Genomic DNA, 22,105 nt, shown 5'->3' on the forward strand with positions numbered 1-22,105 from the left:
GTCTTCAGATGACTCCGACGACAACTCTGACAACGTGATACCAATATACGATAAAAATGCTAGTTTTTGGACCTTTTTTGGCCCTCAATTCCTAAACTGTTGGCATCATAACCAAACCACAAGTTTTTCTAGTGTCAGGACAATAACTTGTGTATAAGTATTTTGATTGATCTGAAATTGTACCACAAGGTTCAATACCACTAGTAGAAGGTTGGGATTCATTTTGGGGGTTATTACCCAAACCATTGAGGAATTAGGGACCAAAAAGGGTATGTAACAAGCATTTTTCTAGTTTTCAGACAATAACTTTTGTTTAAGTGTATGGATGTCTCATAATTTGTACCACATTTTACAAAAAGAAAATTTCTTCATAAAAGGAATATTTCTTTCCTGTATTCAGTTATACACATGTACAAATACCTAATGCTGAGATAATTCCAATTTCTGATAAATAACAATATAATTGAGAATATGCAAATGAATTTATTGCAGAATATGCTCTGGTAGAGTTATGCAATTATGCGTATTGCTTCAAACCAAATTACTGATAATTGAAATTAAATAGACCTTAGTTATTAACTTATGTCAGATGATTATCATTTTAGGACAAATTTTATAACTATTAAGTATTTAAGTCAAGATTTGGAGAATTTAGTTTAATAGTAGATGTGTAATAAATTGAATACACAGTTCTAACCTCAATACCATTATGATTATCAACTGGCATGATATATCAATATAACTGTTGTCAGTAAAGACTGCATTTGAGTGGAGTTGAATCCAGTTAATACTAACAATTTTTAATGCATTTGTTTAAAAAATCCTGGCAGTTTTGTCCATCCTAAATAATCTCTAATGCAAGAATGGGAATTGCGAGATTCAACTCTGATTTCAATACACATCTTGAACCAAATTTTATTTAGTGGATTATAGGACCATAAGATACTGATATAACACTCTCATTACTCATATCAACTACTTAACTTTGAATAATACATTTTTGTACCATTTCTGCATTAGTTGATAAATGGCAATTTCATATAACTAAATGCATGTGTAATCTAAAATAAAAAAGCTGTTTGCCCAACATTTCTTAATTTAAGGACAAAAAGGCATATAAAAGGTTGGCAGGTGGTGATCAAAATAGTGTATAAAGTTTCTGCAAGTCATAGAAACACATAATTATTTTTATGACGTTTTCAATTTAGAATATTGCACCATATCCAAATTCTGAGTGATCACATGATCCAACATGGCTGAATCCAAATATCAAAATTAAGTGTTAAACATTCTATTGTGTTTGAGTATAAAAACTGGAAGAAATCACATAACATTGGAACCAAACTAATAAAAGATAAAATAACAAGTATTAACAGCTTTATTCAAAAGAGACATATAACAATTCAAAAATCATAAAAAAAAATGCAAATAGAAATTGATGAATGCCCATACTGGAAAACCATTTCCTTAATGACAAAAAGGGACAGTGGGAAGCCTAGAAGACATTCATAATATCATACTAGTGTGCCTGTATAAAAGAAACACAGCAAATATAACAATTTTTGAGGGTTTTTTTTTAATTCGAAAATACAAGTAGTGGTTGCAGTTTTTTTTTTTAAGTAACAGGGATGTAAATGGATAATCTCTTGAAATTTTATGAATTTTTGCATACAACCAGAGTAAGAGGGAATACACATAAACATTGAAAAAATATATATAACTTTTATACTTTCTGCGATATAGCAAATATAATGTTTTGAAAATAGTTGTACAAATGTATGGAATACACTAAAGCCCACCTTCTGTTGCAGGATTTTCTGGCTGTGTTGAAGACACATTTGTGGACTACTTTTTGGTCGAGTTGTTGTCTTTTACGACACATTCCCCATTTCTATTCTCAATTTTACTTGAATATTTTTAAAAAGTTCAACAATTTTTTTAGTCCTGTCCTACAGATTTTCTTTCAAAATTATTTGTTTTGGCTACTGAAATTTCAGTTTTATTGATATTGAATTTATAGGGGGTCATCAAAAGGATTTTTGAGTATGAAAGATGAATCTTCTGTACAGCTTGGTAAAAGTGTAGAAAAGGAAAATGTAATCGTGGCATTGTCACTTGAAATGTAACTTTTATGAAGTCTTTAAATAAATGATTTATTCAAGCAGTTTCACATGTTCAAACTGCTTTTAAATTTTCATTGAAATCCATGAGCATTTTACGTTCCTGTAACCTTAAACACTATTTATTTAAGGCATGTTATTTTTTTCACAAATCTGTTAAAGTTACCAACATGTTGCAATTAATTATACTGATGTAAGTAGAAATGTGTACAAATACTGACATGAATTTCTGTAAAACCCTTTATTGAATTTGATATGTGAAGTGAATTATATTTATGGATAGAGCGCACACTGATATGACTACAGAGGTGGAAACCTGAACAGTTGGGCACAATATTCAAGCTTGATGCTCGATTGTGATCAATAAAATAATGAATAAAAATCCCCCCCCCCCCCCCCCCCCAACCTTTTATAATCCTCCTGAGAGCAATTACCCCTATACTCAATCTCAGCCTTTCCTTCATAGTATGGAACTCTATAGTAAAATTTTAGAGAGATGTGTTCACTTAAACACAAGTTATTGTCAATGTCTGGAAACTAGAAAAATGCTTGTTTTTGGATACTTTTTTGCCCTTAATTCCTGAATGTTTGGGGCAATTACTCCTAAAACTCAATCCCAGCCTTCATTTTATGATATGGAACTTTTTGGTACAAGTTATTGTCCACTATCCCAAAAATTCTGGGGTTTTTGTCCCTTATTCATACCTGTTGATACAAAAACTCCAAAAAACAATCCCAACATTCCTTTTGTGGTATTGAACCTTCTTGTAAAATTTCATAGAGATCCATTTATTTAAACTAAAGTTATTGTTTGGAACCAAATGTGTCCTCGGACGACGATGACAACACCGACGACTACAACATCACTGCATAATACAAACCCCCAAAAATGTTCCAGTTGTATATAAAACAATAAAAATGTATTATACATGTAGAAAGGTAAAGAATATATAGACCAGCAGTGTTAATAAACAACACACCTACACCATTGAATACATGGCACAAATATTCAAGAAGAAACAAAAGCAGTAATTTGAAGAAAGCATCTTTATTAAATGCCTTTTATTATTTATTGCTCTTATAACAGTTTTTGATTTTCAAACAAAATAAGAACACCTATTATCCATCTTAAAACATTACATGTGTTAAACTAAATATTTTAAATGACCTGTACATTTTAATCTTCACAAGGTAGATGTACAATGAGTATGTAAATGAAGGTCAATTGATTGGCCTCTTACCCTAAGAACTCAGCACCAAAAAGAGTAAAAGATGGGGACTAACTGTATACAAAATAAATGCCCTTGATTCAGTAGGTAACTCAAGGTAATGAGGAAAACAATAGTGAGTTTGATTTACAGCACTTAGATCACAATAAAATTAAAATGAAGTGTATTTTTTTCACAAAACAGATCCACTTACATTTAACTGAACTTACTAAATATTAGTCAACATTTAAAATAAAAAAAAAAAAAAAAAAAAGAGTTATAAATCATGAACTAGAGGATCTCAAGAGCCTGTGTCGCTCACCTTGGTCTATGTGCATATTAAACAATGGACACAGATAAATTCATGACAAAATTGTGTTTTGGTGATCTTGATGTGTTTGTAGATCTTACTTTACTGGACATTCTTCTTGCTACAATTATCTCTTTCTATAATGAACTTGGCCCAGTAATTACAATGGACAATATATTCTAAAAATTTACAAAAATTTATGAAAATTGTTAACCAGATGCTCCGCAGGGCGTAGCTTTATACGACCGCAGAGGTTGAACCCTGAACGGTTAGGGCAAGTATGGACACAACATTCAAGCTGGATTCAGCTCTAAATTTGGATTGTGATTAAATAGTTGACACAGCATAGGTTTCTGACACAGAATGAATGTGTTCTAATGAACTTAAAATTTTTGTTTCTCTTAGAGCAATTCACTATGCTGTTGAATATTAATCCTCTCAAAAAAATGTTTGAAGAAATTTTCTTTTTTATTTATGAAATTTCAAATGAGAAAAATTGAACCCAATTTTTTTAATCACATCCCCCTTTCCCTTATTCCAAAACTAATCTCAATTAAAATTTCTAATGGAGTTTGCAACAATAACTACTCATTTAAATACATCATAAAATATTAAGATGTAAAAAAACTGCTTGTTATCACTGAATGGTAAAGATTATTTTAATTTATCAGTTGGTAGTAAAAAGTGAATATACATTGTATATTGTAAATAACAAAGATTTAAGTTGATTCTGGACAAAGAAAGATAACTCCAATTAAAAAAAAATCTTGCTATTGCACAATATTTTGCAATTAGATATTTCTTGCTTACTATTCTGGACAAAGAAAGATAACTCTAATTAAAAAAAAATTTGATATTTCACAATATTGTGCAATTAGATATTTCTTGCCATTGCGCAATACTGTGCAATTGAAAAGACTTGCTATTGCACAATACTTAATATAATAATTTTAGATCCTGATTTGGACCAACTTGAAAACTGGGCCCATAATAAAAAATCTACGTACATTTTTGGATTCAGCATATCAAAGAACTTCAAGATTTCAATTTTTGTTAAAATCAGACTAAGTTTAATTTTGGACCCTTTGGACTTTAGTGTAGACCAATTTGAAAACAGGACCAAAAATGAAGAATCTACATACACAGTTAGATTTGGTATATCAAAGAACCCCATTTATTCAATTTTTGATGAAATCAAACAAAGTTTAATTTTGGACCCCGATTTGGACCAACTTGAAAACTGGGCCAATAATCAAGAATCTAAGTACATTTTTAGATTCAGCATATCAAAGAACCTAACTGATTCATTTTTTGTCAAAATCAAACTAAGTTTAATTTTGGACCCTTTGGACCTTAATGTAGACCAATTTGAAACGGGACCAAAAGTTAAGAATCTACATACACAGTCATGACAGTTAGATTCAGCATATCAAAGAACCCCAATTATTCAATTTTGATGAAATCAAACAAAAGTTTAATTTTGGACCCTTTGGGCCCCTTATTATGTTGGGACCAAAACTCCCAAAATCAAACCCAACCTTTCTTTTATGGTCATAAACCTTGTGTTTAAATTTCATAGATTTCTATTTACTTATACTAACGTTATGGTGCGAAAACCAAGAAAAATGCTTATTTGGGTCCCTTTTTGGCCCCTAATTCTTAAACTGTTGGGACCTAAACTCCCAAAATCAATACCAACCTTCCTTTTGTGGTCATAAACCTTGTGTCAAAATTTCATAGATTTCTATTAACTTAAACTAAAGTTATAGTGCGAAAACCAAGAAAATGCTTATTTGGGCCCTTTTTGGCCCCTAATTCCTAAAATGTTGGGACCAAAACTCCCAAAATCAATACCAACCTTCCTTTTGTGGTCATAAACCTTGTGTTAAAATTTCATAGATTTCCATTCACTTTTACTAAAGTTAGAGTGCGAAAACTAAAAGTATTCGGACGCCGGACGACGACGACGACGACGCCGACGCCAACGTGATAGCAATATACGACGAAAATTTTTTCAAAATTTGCGGTCGTATAAAAAATGACTATAAAGGGCAAATACTCCTTAATGGGTCAACTGACAATTTTGGTCATGTTGATTCATTTGTAGATCTTACTTTGCTGAACATTATTGCTGTTTACAGTTTATCTCTATCTATAATAATATTCAAGATAATAAGCAAAAACTGCAAAATTTCCTTAAAATTACTAATTCTGGGGCAGCAACCCAACAACAGGTTGTCTGTTATCTGAAAATTTCAGGGCAGATAGATCTTGACCTGCTAAACAATTTATCCCCTGTCAGATTTGCTCTAAATGCTTTGGTTTCAGAGATATAAGCCAAAATCTACATTTCGCCCCTATGTTCTATTTTTTGCCATGGCAGCCATCTTGGTTGGTTGGCAGGGTCACGCCACACATTTTTAAAATAGATACCCCAATGATGATTGTGGCCAAGTTTGAAATAATTTGGCCTTGTAGTTTCAAATAAGAAGATTTTTGTACAATATTACTAAGATTTACGAAAAATTGTTAAAAATTGACTATAAAGGGCAATAACTCCTAAAGGGGTCAACTGACCATTTCGATCATGTTGACTTATTTGTAAATCTTACTTTGCTGAACATTATTGCTGTTTACAGTTTATCTCTATCTATAATATATTCAAGATAATAACCAAAACAGTAAAATTTCCTTAAATTACCAATTTAGGGGCAGTAACCCAACAACAGGTTGTCTGATTCATCTGAAAATTTCAGGGCAGATAAATCTTGACCTGATAAGCAATTAATCCCCATGTCAGATTTGCTCTAAATGCTTTGGTTTTTGAGTTATAAGCCAAAACCTGCATTTTAACCCTATGTTCTATTTTTAGCCATGGCGGCCATCTTGGTCGGTTGGCCAGGTCACCAAACACATTTTTTAAACTAGATATCCCAATGATGATTGTGGCTAAGTTTGGTTTAATTTGGCCCAGTAGTTTCAGAGGAGAAGATTTTTGTAAAAGTAAGCGATGACGGACAACGACGACGGACGCAAAGTGATGGGAAAATGGAATTGATGAGTACTTATAAAACAGTATTTGAACAATACTTGTAACTGAACTGTATTTTACATGGTATAAGATGACCACAAATATAATACACTGTACTTTATCTCAATATAATACACTGTATTTTATAGTACAAAAATATAACTGTATCTTGTTTTAAAACTTCTATTTTTATGAATAAATAAAACCCAATTCATAGTTGGACATAAATCTGTACATTAAAGCATTGTACATATGTATGTTGTTTCATGGTTTGACAATTGATTATTTTTAAGCATCCAAACTTCTACTACAGTTAAAAAATAATTAGTTCTGTGTGAATTCCTTTTTTTTCCTTTTTTTCTGTCACCAATATTTGGGGCAATATAAGTTTATTGGTAAAAAAGACATTTTATGAAAAATTGACACTTGTGAATTGCCAAATTCTATTTTTCACGAAATTTCCAAATATATATTGAAAATAAAAAAATTGAGACTTGTCATTTTCTATATTGAAGATATAAAAATAATAATGCTAAGTATAATCAAAGCGCTGTAAGCGCTGAAGGCAGTTAACCAAAAACCAAGACAACCGTAATTATGAAAACTGTGGCAATGTGGGTCAACATTAAACATTCATATATAGTACATTCATGTTTATCTAATGATTTATTTATTAAGGCAAATAATTTATATGTTATCAAGGTTTCAAAAGCAATGCATATATCAATGTATATTTTTTTTATGGTGTGTCTGCAGTGGTGCAAGTTCCCAATGATTGCAGTTGTTCTACTTGGTAGTTAACCTTGGTTTTATTTGACTGCTAGAAGTTCAATTTGACTTAGTATGAACATGTTATAGTATGAATGGACTGGTTTCCCTGGAAAGAAAACTGAGTTTGTGTTCTATAGTACAAAAGTTATGAGACACGAATCAGACAAATGTTCACTACAACAGGGATCAAAGGTGAGGTCTGACTGACCTGCCTATAGTAAATGTAAATGATTTGTTATTTTGTCCCATACATATGAATATATATAATTTAGGGGTGGGGATTTAACGGTTTTCAAGTTCTCAAACAGGTAGGGGTAATCAGAGGATTTAGGGCCCGGTCCCCCCTTTTTGGGAAAAAAATTTGGTTGCTTATATAGGGAATCACTGAAGCGTGACTGGAGCGGCCCCCTCTTAGGTCAGTCAGTGGGCTCCACTTATGAAAATTTCTGGATCCGCCACTGGGGATAGGGTGACCCTAGGGACTTCCCCTACATTTCATTTTATGTTATATTGTCCCATACATGAATATATATGGTTTAGGGGTGGGGATCTCATTGGTTTCCAAGTTCTCAAACAGGAAGGGTTGGGATGACCACAGGGACTTCCCCTATATTTCATTTGATTTGTTATATTGTCCCATACATGAGTATATATTGTTTAAGGGTAAGGATATTGACCATTTCCAAGTTCTCAAACAGGGGGGTGAACAGTGACCTCAGGGACTCCCCCTATCTTTCATCTTATTTGTTATATTGTCCCATACATGAATATATATGGTTTAGGGATGGGGATCTCGACCATTTTAAAATTCTAAAACAAGAGGGGTGGGGTGACCCCTAGCGACTCTTCCTATATTTCATTTGATTTTTCATATTGTCACAAACATGAATATACATGTATATGGTTAAGGGGTGTGGATCTCCACCGTTTCCAAGTTTTCAAACAGGATGGGTAGGGTAACTCCAGGGACTCCTCCTATATTTCATTTTTTATTTATTATATTGTCCTATACTTGAATATATGCAGGGGCGGATTCAGACAGGGGAGGGTTGCGGGCTTGCACACCCCCCCCCCTTTAAATTTGCAAAGCATGGGTTGTTCTCAGCTTAATAAAGAATATTCCAATAATTTTACCTCAATTTTTTTTAGCCTCGCTCTGCTCGGCGAAAATTTAAGTTTGCGCCCCTCCTAACCTAAAATTCTGGATCTGCCCCTCATATGGTTTAGGGGTGGGGAGCTCAACCGTTTCCAAATTATCAAACAGGAGGGGGTAGAGTGGCCCAAAGAATGCCACCTATGTATCATATGATTTACTTACATTAAGGTATATATAATATAGTTGCATTATTTGTGAAAATAAAGAATGAAACTTTTACCTACTTTAATTGACCCTTCAAAATTGAGAAAAAACAAATAACCCCTCGAAATTGCAGTAATATGTTTACACTTTAAAAGCATCTCACATGCATTATCATCATTTATCATTTATAAAGAAAATTTAGACTGTGACCATGAACATGTATATTGTTAGACATACTGTTCCCAGCTGTCACGTTGTATTGGATTTTTAAATTAAAATTTGTCAAAAAGTAATTTTGAGTTTCTGAATAAAATATTTTTCTGATTTTTCTTTCTTTTACATATATCTTTTGGTTTACAATATTAGTGTTTATATTCATTTACCATGCATAGATGTATTTTTTCACCTGCTTGGATTTATTTTGTAAATGATCGCCAAACCCGGAATTACCCTTATCCGCTTCCGGTATCGGATCCGATTTTGTAAAATTTTGTCTTCACGGCCGCCATTGTTATGTGTTTACAATGTTGTTTTTGTCAATCAGATACGATTTTACTCGAATTTATACAATATATGTCGGCGATTTTCTGTATAAAGCTAGCGGTTGAACAAAATGAACATTGCCGTCATGAATAATAATGATAAAAATAAGTTTTTAGCTCGTTTAATTGAAGACTTTAGTGGACATGGTGAAAAGGTTTGCAAAGTAATTTCTTATTTTCTTTCAAATGTAAGGTGACTACGTCGGGCGTAGCTAGAAACCAACTATCCTAGTCGAAATTCCGCTTGCAAAAGTGGAAGGTCACGGACCTCGGACCACCGCTAATTTGCACACCTGCCTCCAAATTGAAAAGCTACGAAAATTTCTTTTTCTAATTTGAAATTGCCGCCAACAGCATGAACAGTTGAACTTATTGTATAATAGACTACTGACGTAGTTATACGTATTGTACTACGTATTGATGACAAACAATATTCCTACGACTTTTGTCATTTTGGGAAATCTAAACTACTTGTCTTAAGAGATTTTCGACGATTAAATATTTCATACAATTGTTCTTTGACATCTTAGCTAAAAGCACAAGTCATAATGAACTACACAAGGATTCTTAATAAGCACTACTTCCTATGTGTAACTTTAAAACTTTTGGATAAATCGACGATCATTTAAGGTTTTCCTGGTCATTTTTTTTTGTAATCCAGAATAAAAAGTATTAAAAAAGTGTACAATTAGTTATATATAACATAGTAGCAAGCTAGATAATAACAATGGCAAGTATTTCAGGATTTATTGGGTAGAACACAAATCTAGGGTGCTCGCATAATGCAGCTTAACTGCATAAAAATTCAAAGAAAGTGAATACTGAAGGTTTGTTAAATATAAATATTAAAGTGTAGCTGTACCTAAACCTTCGTTGGAATGTTAGGACTGATTGGTTTTGTTTTTCTTCATAGAAAGCATTCTTATTGTTTTAACCCCTATCTTACTTCTTACTTTTTAAGATATATATGAAAGAATTTGACTCCGAAAGTATGTGGCTTTTAATGTCCCTTTTTAATGTATTGCTAAAATACAGTTCAATACAAGACCAGAGAAATCAAATTCTACAGTATTCTTGAATTTTAATTGCAATATTAGAACATTAAATTCGTCACTTATTTTTGTGTTATAATTTATCAACATATCTATTTACTAAGGGCTCATCATTTTATTATTGGATCTGCAGGTAGGGAAAAGGGTATTTAAAATAAATCAATCTGGGCTCAATAATAACATTTGTTTTACTTGACATAGACAAATATCTTCAAAAGATTAAAACAAAAAGATTTCAAAGCTTTTGATTACTTTACTTTTTTAGGAAAACGCAAAGTATGGCATTATGAAAACATGCTGAAAATTCTACAAACTACATTATGTACAAAACTACAAAATAATGGCAAAGTATGGGACTTAATTTGGCACTTGCATAGCACTGGTACACTAGTTTTAACATAATAAAATATACATGAACATAATAAACATAGAGGTAGAATAATGGCTATGTCTAGCACAGCATGATATGGCTGCAACGATTCAAGTAGATAAAAAAAGGTTTTTACTAGGTTAGTTTTTTAAACTTTCGTTTTTGATATAGATGTTAAGAGGAAACACATGTGAACATCAAATGAGATAGACATATTCTCCAACTATAAACATGAATATTTCTAAGTTGATGAATCAGTGAACTATTATAGATTGTACAAAAAAATAAATAAATAAAAAATCATGGCGGTAGTTTACCATTTAAAATTGTTTGGCAAAACATAATATCTGGAAGCACCTGTTGATAATTTAATATAAACAATGTATTGGAGATCATATTTGCATGTATCTTTATGATAAATACTGATTGCACAAATTAAAATGCCTTTCTTAAAACTGTTCTGCTTGTGTAAAATGTAGATAGAAATGTGATTGGGAATGTATGTATGAATTGAAATATATCTGAACTAAAAAAAAATCTGAATAACCTTTTCAACTAGGTTTTTGCAACATGCTTCAAAGATTTCAGCATTATTCTACAGTTAATGACAAGTCAAAAGCCTATTATTGCAATTGAAATATTCATTTTTGATTTGGATTTTTAAACTTGTTATTGGAGCAGGCACTGATGTTTATGTATAGGAAATACTCATCTGATAAACCAAATTTAACATGTTGGCTTCTTAAAATCATTTGACCCATATCTTAATGGTTTTAGATGAATATCTGATATCTTTTCCTTTTAACATATTCCAATTCCAACAATTAAGTTAAAATGAATTAAAAAATTCTAAATTTTGTTTCTTCGATAAATACATACACGTAATATCAGTGATGTTTTTTTAAGAGTATTATTTCAACTTTTATTACAATATCAATCACCTTCATACCAGATTTTACAAAAATAAAATTGAATATTCAACATGAAAACTTTTAAACCCTTAAAATAAAAGATATACTGAATCGGTCAAAGAAATAATATAAAAATAAAATCATCATTTAAACAATATATTTACAGGTAAACACATATTTTGATAATTATCATTCATATCTAACTAAAACTAAGGCTCAATGTCACTAACCACTACACACACAAGATAATGTATTTACAAAACAATTAATACTATCCCTACATAAGTTATTTACATTCACACATTAATGTATATTTTTGGTTACTTTAAATTTAACTTTGAACCCTTGGAATTAACGAAAAAATACTGATATATTTTTCTCCCCTTTATATAGAACCTCAGAAACTAAAATCAAACAAATATATGAGTTTAATCAATACCATCAAATTACCTCAACCATTAATGTTATGGTGAAGTACAGAAATTTTTACTTTACCTTAATTATGCCTATTTAAATGTGGAAAAATTCAAATTATGTTTATGCCAAAAAGAAATAATTTAAGTAATTTTACATCTATTTTAAAAAAATTTCTATGAACTTTTTTCATCAGAAATTCGATAAACAATCATTTGACTAACTTTTTTACCCAGTGATCTAATATAGCATACATTTAAAAAGTACAAAAGTCAAAACATATTTATACACTTCACTACATTGCACTATATGATAAAAACACTACATGTCTACATAGTATCGTAATACATAACCTATTTAAACACTGCACTAATACATAACATTTCAATGATTGCTAATTACACTACATATCTACACACTTCCCTTATACACTAAATGCTAACCCTACATATTTACACACTGCCCTAATACACTACATTACACTAAATGTTCATTACCCTACCTATTTACACATTAAGCCAATATATTACATATTTACACACATCTCAGTGTTCCAGCTAGGTTTTCAAAAGGGCAGGGTGCCAATCCTGAAAAAGGGCATTTAACGCGCGATATGATAATATGAAAAGGGCATATTTTAATAAAAGATGTTAATCAAACATTTGTGTTTATTCGTTGCATCACAGGTTATACAAGAACAACATCTTTAGCCCATATAGAACTCTATCTTTCTACTTTTAAGGCTGAAAAACTTGTCAAGCAGCTTGTCACACAAGTTTTTTTTATCATTGCTTGGCACAGTTGAACTTTATATGCAGTATGTTTTGAAAGGAGATCTGTTTCATACTGTTTCTATGGTCTACCACATTTTACCAGTTTCACCTTTCTACCCCTGCTGTGCTTGATGGCAATACAGCAAAAAACAGCTGTGCTCAGTAAATTCACAATTTTAGGATATAAAGCAACAGTGAAAAATAGTATCAAAAATAAAGAATACAGAAAAAGATGACCAAGGCACCCTACCAACACTGCTACTAAGACCCTCTTTAACTTTTCCCATAACTCAAAATAAATACCTAAACATATATATTCTTAAGCAAGAAGTATGGAGACACATTTTATAATATGTAAATGGGTTACTCAATGCTAGGAAAAAAATCAGATTGAGTTATCTTTCTTTATTCGGGTGTGCTCCTTCTTTGGAGGATTATAAACAGTACGTAAATATGATGTAAATATGATCACAATATGGCATTATGGCGGCCGATTTTATTATTTTCGTATCAAAAATGAAGGCAGTCAATGACAAATACGTCTGAATTTTCTGTTTATTTTACAGAAAACAAGTAAAACAATGTCTTCAACGAGTTTATAATGGTTTTCCAACTTTCTGTCATTACGTTTCTTCCATGAAACTACGGTAAACATCGCATATTGTGCCCAAGTTGTTGTATGCACATTTCTTCAAAGATAATTGCCGACTGACCGATTCTATTTGAACGAATTAATGTTGATGATCATTAATGACCCATCCGATAAATGGATTACCTATAACAACAGATTATGACACCAGTTGTAACCATTGATTAGCTTGGGGTGGTAAACAAAGTCATAATCTTTTCCCCAGGTAAAATTTAGTAATTAGCGTATCATATCAATACGCAAATTAATATGCAATCGATCTTCAAAAAAGGCAGGGCGCCCTGGAAACTGTAAAAAGGGCACAGGGCGCCACTCGGAAAAGGGCGGGCGCCGCGCCCTCTGAAAACGGCCTAGCTGGAACACTGCATCTCTAATACACTAGACTCCAATACACTACCCTAAATGCTAAATACACACTCCTAAATATTTACACATCATGTCATTACATTACATATTAACCTATTCCAGATAACAAAGTCATGAACACAAATTAATTGTCTGGCAAATGATCATAATGTATGATACATTTCAACTTGACAAAAAATGCCAAAACAATGAAATATTGGCAATACAATGGACACCATAGCCCACCATAAAATGCATTATTGCTGATGTTGTAAAATCTTCTAAAAAAAATTTTTTTAGCACAGTTCATATGACCTTAGGTCACATGTTACAAAGTTACCTATGAGATCAGTGCAATATTTAAGAGAGGTTAATAATACTGTTGATATAGGAATGTCTCTCACACTTTATGTTAACTGATCTTCTACTCTGTTTGGTCTATACTTTATCATCAGCTTCATTTTCCTTTTTCCCTAATATAAATCAGTATTATTATGCAAAAGCTATAGTTATCTTTTTTTTCTATAAAATCATTATGAAGCATTTAAAACAGTTCATCAATTTTCTGAGATAAAATATTTAGCAGAGTTTCAAATTGCATTCCTAATTTGGCATTACATGTAAATTACTTCAAACATTTCCATTATTTGCTTTGAGAACACTAATATGGAATAAATATATAGACAGTTGAAAGATAAAATACCTAACCATTCCAATACAGCTTCAATTTCAAATGACATTTAATATTTTCCACATTTTTGAGTAAAAAATAGAGCCGACTTATCACATAATTGGTTCTCGACAAGAATATACAAGAAACACTAACTACCACTGTACATACTAACAACCATCCATCATTCACCACAGGACATTCAAACTAGCATCAAACCTTAACAAAGGGACAGACAAAAAACTACCAAACCTTTAGCACTGCACATACAAACAACAATGAGACACAAGAAAAACAATTTTACACTTTACTAACAGTAAAACAAACAAACAGAAAAATATTAACCACCTGACAGCAACCAACAGTCAACCAACAGTCAAACAATAACTACTAGACAAACAAAAATCAAGCAATTACCACTGGAATGACCAATAACAATCAAACAACCACTAATGGACAGACACACACATCAAATAGTTACCAATAGACAAACAACAGTCAAGCAATTACCACTGGACAGACAAACAAGTCAAGCAATTACCACTGGACAGAAAAACAACAGTCAACAAATTACAACTGGACAGACAAACAACAGTCAACAAATTACCACTGGACAGACTAACAAGTCAAACAATTACCCTTGGACAGACAAACAACAGTCAACAACTTACAACTGGACAGACAAACAACAGTCAACAAATTACCACTGGACAGAAACAACAGTCAACAAATTACCACTGGACAGACAAACAACAGTCAACAAATAACAACTGGACAGACAAACAACAGTCAACAAATTACCACTGGACAGACAAACAACAGTCAACAAATTACAACTGGACAGACTAACAAGTCAAGCAATTACCACTGGACAGACAAACAAGTAAAGTTATTACTACTGGACAGACAAACAACAGTCAACAAATTACCACTGGACAGACAAACAACAGTCAACAAATTACAACTGGACAGACTAACAAGTCAAGCAATTACCACTGGACAGACAAACAACAGTCAACAAATTACAACTGGACAGACTAACAAGTCAAGCAATTACCACTAGACAGACAAACAACAGTCAACAAATTACAACTGGACAGACTAACAAGTCAAGCAATTACCACTGGACAGACAAACAACAGTCAACAAATTACCAATGGACAGACTAACAAGTCAAGCAATTACCACTGGACAGACAAACAACAGTCAACAAATAACAACTGGACACACTAACAAGTCAAGCAATTACCACTAGACAGACAAACAACAGTCAACAAATTACAACTGGACAGACTAACAAGTCAAGCAATTACCACTGGACAGACAAACAACAGTCTACAAATTACAACTGGACAGACAAACAACAGTCAACAAATTACAACTGGACAGACAAACAACAGTCAACAAATAACAACTGGACAGACAAACAACAGTCAACAAATTACAACTGGACAGACAAACAACAGTCAACAAATTACCACTGGACAGACAAACTGTCAACAAATTACAACTGGACAGATAAACAACAGTCAACAAATTACAACTGGACAGACAAACAACAGTCAACAAACAACAACTGGACAGACAAACAACAGTCAACAAATTACAACTGGACAGACAAACAACAGTCAACAAATAAAAACTGGACAGACAAACAAATCAAGCATGTACAACTGGACAGACAAACAAATTAAGTTATTATTACTGGACAGACAAACAAGTCAAGTTATTACTACTGGACAGACAAACAACAGTTAAGCAATTACCAATTTACAGACTAACAAGTTAACCAATTACCACCACTGGACAAACAAACAAGTAAAACAATCACAACTGGACAACCAAACAACAGTTAAGCAATTACTACTGGACAGACAAACAAGTCAAACAATCACAACTTGACAACCAAACAACAATTACGTAATTACCTCACAACTGGACAACCAAACAACAGTTAAGCAATTACTCTGGACAGACAAACAAGTCAAACAATCACAACTGGACAACCAAACAACAGTTAAGCAATTACTACTGGACAGACAAACAAGTCAAACAATCACAACCGGACAACCAAACAACAGTTCAGCAATTACCACTGGACAGACAAACAAGTCAAACAATCACAACTGGACAACCAAACAACAGTTAAGCAATTACTAATGTACAGACAAACAAGTCAAACAATCACAACTGGACAACCAAACAACAGTTAAACAATTACTAATGTACAGACAAACAAGTCAAACAATCACAACATGACAACCAAACAACAGTTAAACAATTACTCTGGACAGACAAACAAGTCAAACAATCACAACTGGACAACCAAACAACAGTTAAGCAATTACTCTGGACAGACAAACAAGTCAAACAATCACAACTGGACAACCAAACAACAGTTAAGCAATTACTCTGGACAGACAAACAAGTCAAACAATCACAACTGGACAACCAAACAACAGTTAAGCAATTACTCTGGACAGACAAACAAGTCAAACAATCACAACCGGACAACCAAACAACAGTTCAGCAATTACCACTGGACAGACAAACAAGTCAAACAATCACAACCGAAAAACCAAACAACAGTTCAGCAATTACCACTGGACAGACAAACAAGTCAAACAATCACAACCGGACAACCAAACAACAGTTCAGCAATTACCACTGGACAGACAAACAAGTCAAACAATCACAACTGGACAACCAAACAACAGTTAAGCAATTACTAATGTACAGACAAACAAGTCAAACAATCACAACTGGACAACCAAACAACAGTTAAACAATTACTAATGTACAGACAAACAAGTCGAGCAAATTACCACTGGATAGACTAAAAACAGTCAAGCAATTACCACTGAACAGACAAACAAGTCGAGCAAAGTACCACTGGACAGAGTAACAACAGTCAAGCAATTACTAATGGACCAACAACAGTTAAGCAATTATCACAAGATAAACAACAGTCAAGCGGTTATCACTAGACAGACAAACAACAGTCAAACAATAACCAGTAGATTGACAAACACAAATTTTAGTGTTCAAATGTAGTATTGATTACAAGCTCAATTTACATTATAGTAAAATATACACACCTTCAATGTTCTCTTTAATTTTGTTTATCAGACCTGAAAATAAGGACAAACCATTTTATATAAGTTTAGTGTGCAGTGAAATTTCCACAAAATGTTGTTCATATACTTTATTTTTAAATGATATGATGTAATATATATACTGGTATATTTTCCCTAAAAATATATAAAGGTATGCATTTTGGAAAAATGAAAATATAGAACAAGAGTGCACAAGCTGAAATGTCTTGTCTGCTTTAATAACCATTGATTATGTGTTGATAGTCCCTAAATATAAAAGTTTTACTACACATATCACATAAACTAAACATGATCTGAGAAAAATGAGGTCACGGTTAGATAAACTAAACCAGAAATACATGTACGTCTTACAATCATTCTAATCAAAATATAGTTATCTTTAGATTGCTTACAGTATACAAGAAACAGACCAAACCATGAAACATAATATTGAATTATTTTCAACTGCATACTAAAACATTGTTGTAATTTAATTTGTTTGACACAACCATGGATCATGGTAGAGTTGTAAATTAAGCAGTTATACATGTATATACTACCAGTGCATGTGTACTTTATATTACCCACCTTGATACTTTTCACATGTAGACAAAACCTTGTTGGTTCCAGCCTTCAAATCCTTCATTTCTGCTTGCAATGCAGAGATCTTTGCTGAAAATATACAAAATACAACTCTGTTTACACTTGGGAGAGTTAATAAATCAGGAATTTATGTGACTTACACCAGTAAATAACTTTGAAGTAATGTAGAATGTATGTGACTTACACCAGTAAATAACGTTGAAGTGACTTACACCAGTAAATAACGTTGAAGTGACTTACACCAGTAAATAACGTTGAAGTAATGTATGTGACTTACACCAGTAAATAACGTTGAAGTAATGTATGTGACTTACACCAGTAAATAACGTTGAAGTAATGTATGTGACTTACACCAGTAAATAACATTGAAGTAATGTAGCTGTTGCTCTTTCTGATAGTTTAACATCTTTTCAACCATAAAAAATTCACGTATGACGGTGAATAATTTATTTTTCCCATTTCTAGTCAAGCAATTAATATACTTTAAGTAGATCAATGCAAGTATTAAATAAAATGAATGTTGAACAATGGACAAAATATGCAAGATTAGTTACTGCCAATCCTGAAAGTGCTGCAAAAGAAAAATCATTATGATATATAAATTTTTGAGTTTTTATAGTTTGCAAACCCTTTGTTGCAATATTTTGAAAAACAAGAGTGCACACACTGAAATGTCTAGCCTTCTATACTAATCATTGATATTATGTTGATAGTCCTAAGTATAAAGCAACTATCACATAAATTTAACATTAACCAAGATAACTAAACAAAGACCAATGAACCTTGAAAATTAGGTCAAGGTCAGATAAACCATGCCAGGCAGACATGTACAGCTAACAATGCTTCTATAAAACATATATAGTTGACCCATTACTTATAGTTTAAGAAAAATAGACCCAAAACACAAAAACTTAACACTGTGCAATGAACCGTGAAAATGAGGTAACGGTAAAATAAAACCTGCGTGACTGACATAAAGATCATAAAATATTTCCATACACCAAATATAGTTGACCTTTGGCATATAGTATTAGATAAAAAGACCAAAACTCAAAAAATTAACTTTGATCACTGAACCATGAAAATGAGGTCAAGGTCACATGACATCTGCCCGCTAGACATGTACACCTTACAATCATTCCAAACAACAAATATAGTAGACCTATTGCATATAGTATGAGAAAAACAGACCAAAACACAAAAATTTAACTAAAACCACTAAACCATGAAAATGAGGTCAAGGTCAGATGACACCTGCCAGTTGGACAAGTACACCTTACAGTCCTTCCATACACCGAATATACTAGCCCTATTGCTTATAGTATCTGAGATATGGACTTGATCACCAAAACTTAACCTTGTTCACTGATCCATGAAATGAGGTCAAGGTCAAGTGAAAACTGTCTGACAGACATGAGGACCTTGCAAGGTACGCACATATCAAATATAGTTATCCTATTACTTATAATAAGAGAGAATTCAACATTACAAAAAATTTGAACTTTTTTTTCAAGTGGTCACTGAACCATGAAAATGAGGTCAAGGACATCGGACATGTGACCGACGGAAACTTTGTAACATGAAGCATCTATATACAAAGTATGAAGCATCCAGGTCTTCCACCTTCTAAAATATAAAGCTTTTAAGAAGTGAGCTAACACCGCCGCCACGCCGGATCACTATCCCTATGTCAAGCTTTCTGCAACAAAAGTTGCAGGCTCGACAAAAATAGACAAATAGAAAAAAAATCTTGAATTCACAGTTTACAATAAATGATTAACTGTTTTAAAGTAACATCAACCATAATTCAAATAAAATTCAGATTTTACTTCTAAGATCTTTGACATGTGATAATTTTATTTAGCATGTTTAATTAGCAAAATTTTTGGGAGTGTTTGCTCTCAAGTTTTACCACCAAAAACATTTTTTTTTTGTGTACAATATCCCATGTAACCCAATACTACGTTGTTCTCTAAGAACAAGATTTTTATCTAAAATGTATCAGTAAAATTAAGAATGGAAATGGGGAATGGGGAATGTATCAAAGAGACAACTTCCCTACCAAAGAGCAGACACCAGCTCTCTCAACACATTTTTCTACATTATTTCATTCAAAAGTTTTCTTAGGAGCAGGCACTTTGTTGTAAATTGAGAAAGTATTGTGAGGTTGATGTTTTTGTGAAAAATGAGACAAGGTAAGCATTGCAGTGATAAGAACTAAAATTTTGACATCTGGCATGTCTGATACATATATCTTTTTTGAAAATTTCTTGAAATCAGGATAATAAATGTAGCATTTATGATTGAATCCATTCTTCAACCAGAGGCTGTCACAAAGACAGCAAACCGGATTTATTAACATTTATTTGTGTACTGGTAATATCACAAGAACCATAACTGATGAACAGTGAAAGTGAAAATCGTCAATATCAAATTTGACCTCCATTTTGTCATCAGTAACAACATATTAAAATTTGGGAAGCTTTGGTTGAACAGTTCATGCGTAAATGCACGGACACGACTGGAAACACCATTTTTCAATCTTTCAAGAACCATAACTCCTGAACGGTAAAAGTCAAAATCGTCATTCTTGAACTTGACCTCCATTTTGTCATCAGTAACAACATATTAAAATTTGGGAAGCTTTGGTTGAACAGTTCATGAGTAAATGCACGGACATGACTGGAAACGCCATTTTTCAATCTTTCAAGAACCATAACTCCTGAACAGTAAAAGTCAAAATCGTCATTCTTGAACTTGACCCTCATTTTGTTGTCAGTAACAACATATTAAAATTTTAAAAGCTTGGGATGAACGGTTCATGAGTAAATGCACGGACAACATTTGGTTGCCGCCCGCCCGCCCGCCGTACATCCCCAAATCAATAACCGTCATTTTTGTCACAAAAATCCGGTTAAAAATTGCAAAAATAAATACAATAATTTCTGAATTACAGTTATTTTTTTCATTTTATGTGCAAACCTCTTCACATTTGCCAGCAAATACAATTGTTGCAATATACTATTGAGATAAGCTAAGTGACCTTTTGAGTATTATGGGTTAAAATAAAGTTTTAAGAGGGTATATATGTAAAAAATTTGCTCTACATACTATAACTACTACACACACCATGTTTCCAAATATTCAGTAATGTCTCCATCATATTTCTTGAATTACCAAACGACTCAGTCATAAACTCTGAAAAATATCAAACTGGTTTTTAAGCATTTTAAAATAAACTTAGAAACAGATCACTGAAAGAAAATAAGATAACCAAAAATCAATAGATATGTTTTTAGAGAATTAAATATTAAAGGTCTATTGTGTATATGGCGCAAAAAATCAATGATATATTTGCTAAACCCTTCTAAAAAATATTGGTGGTACATAGACATGAAATTGACAAATACAACTATATTGTGGAAACACGAAAACTGGAATGGTAGCTATGACAAAGATTTTTGCGAGCTTCAATATATATATAAATACATAAGTAGCTGAACAAAATGTAGACTCACCATTGACAAAATGCTGGTAAATTCACTGTTTTTTTTTCCTGATGTCTTTGTTACCAGTTTATATGCACAAAACAGGCTTACACTATTATATGCAAATCATTGTTTTGGGTGTCTCGTTTTTAATGAGCTTTTCCATTATTGTGTATGTGTATGGTAATTAAATGCATTGATCAACCAAGATATTTTAAATTTCAAAATATATAACTTACTTTGATAGTTAGTGTTCAATAATTTTTATGTTTTCTGTAAAAAACATCTGTTGAAACATCCACATCAGAGCGTGAACCGTATTATACATGTACAAATATCTGTTGACATGTCATACAGACCATAATTACTGAGAGAAGTTCCAGCAATATACCTGTTGATATGTCATTATAAGAACATGTACTCACTGAGACTAAATCAAGCCTAATATATATT

At 32.3% G+C, this 22,105-nt stretch overlaps 1 protein-coding gene across 4 annotated transcripts in view; it reads right to left on the reverse strand.

Annotated features, from left to right (window-relative positions):
• Positions 1–13,821: 13,821 nt before the first annotated feature.
• LOC143071726 (uncharacterized) overlaps positions 13,822–22,105 on the reverse strand; it is a 31,744-nt gene continuing 23,460 nt past the window's right edge. For 3 of the 4 annotated variants that reach the window (XM_076246228.1, XM_076246230.1, XM_076246231.1), the window contains 4 exons: positions 21,276–21,362; positions 18,150–18,233; positions 17,565–17,597; positions 13,822–14,269 (listed from right to left, as the gene is read on the reverse strand). In XM_076246228.1, coding sequence (XP_076102343.1) covers positions 14,235–14,269; positions 17,565–17,597; positions 18,150–18,233; positions 21,276–21,362 — 239 coding nt within the window. In that variant the 3' untranslated portion in view covers positions 13,822–14,234. The remainder of the gene's footprint in view (positions 14,270–17,564; positions 17,598–18,149; positions 18,234–21,275; positions 21,363–22,105) is intronic. The other variant, XM_076246232.1, reaches the window with a different exon arrangement.

This window comes from Mytilus galloprovincialis, chromosome 4 (genome assembly GCF_965363235.1).
Source record: "Mytilus galloprovincialis chromosome 4, xbMytGall1.hap1.1, whole genome shotgun sequence".
In the NCBI taxonomy this organism is placed as follows: domain Eukaryota; kingdom Metazoa; phylum Mollusca; class Bivalvia; order Mytilida; family Mytilidae; genus Mytilus; species Mytilus galloprovincialis.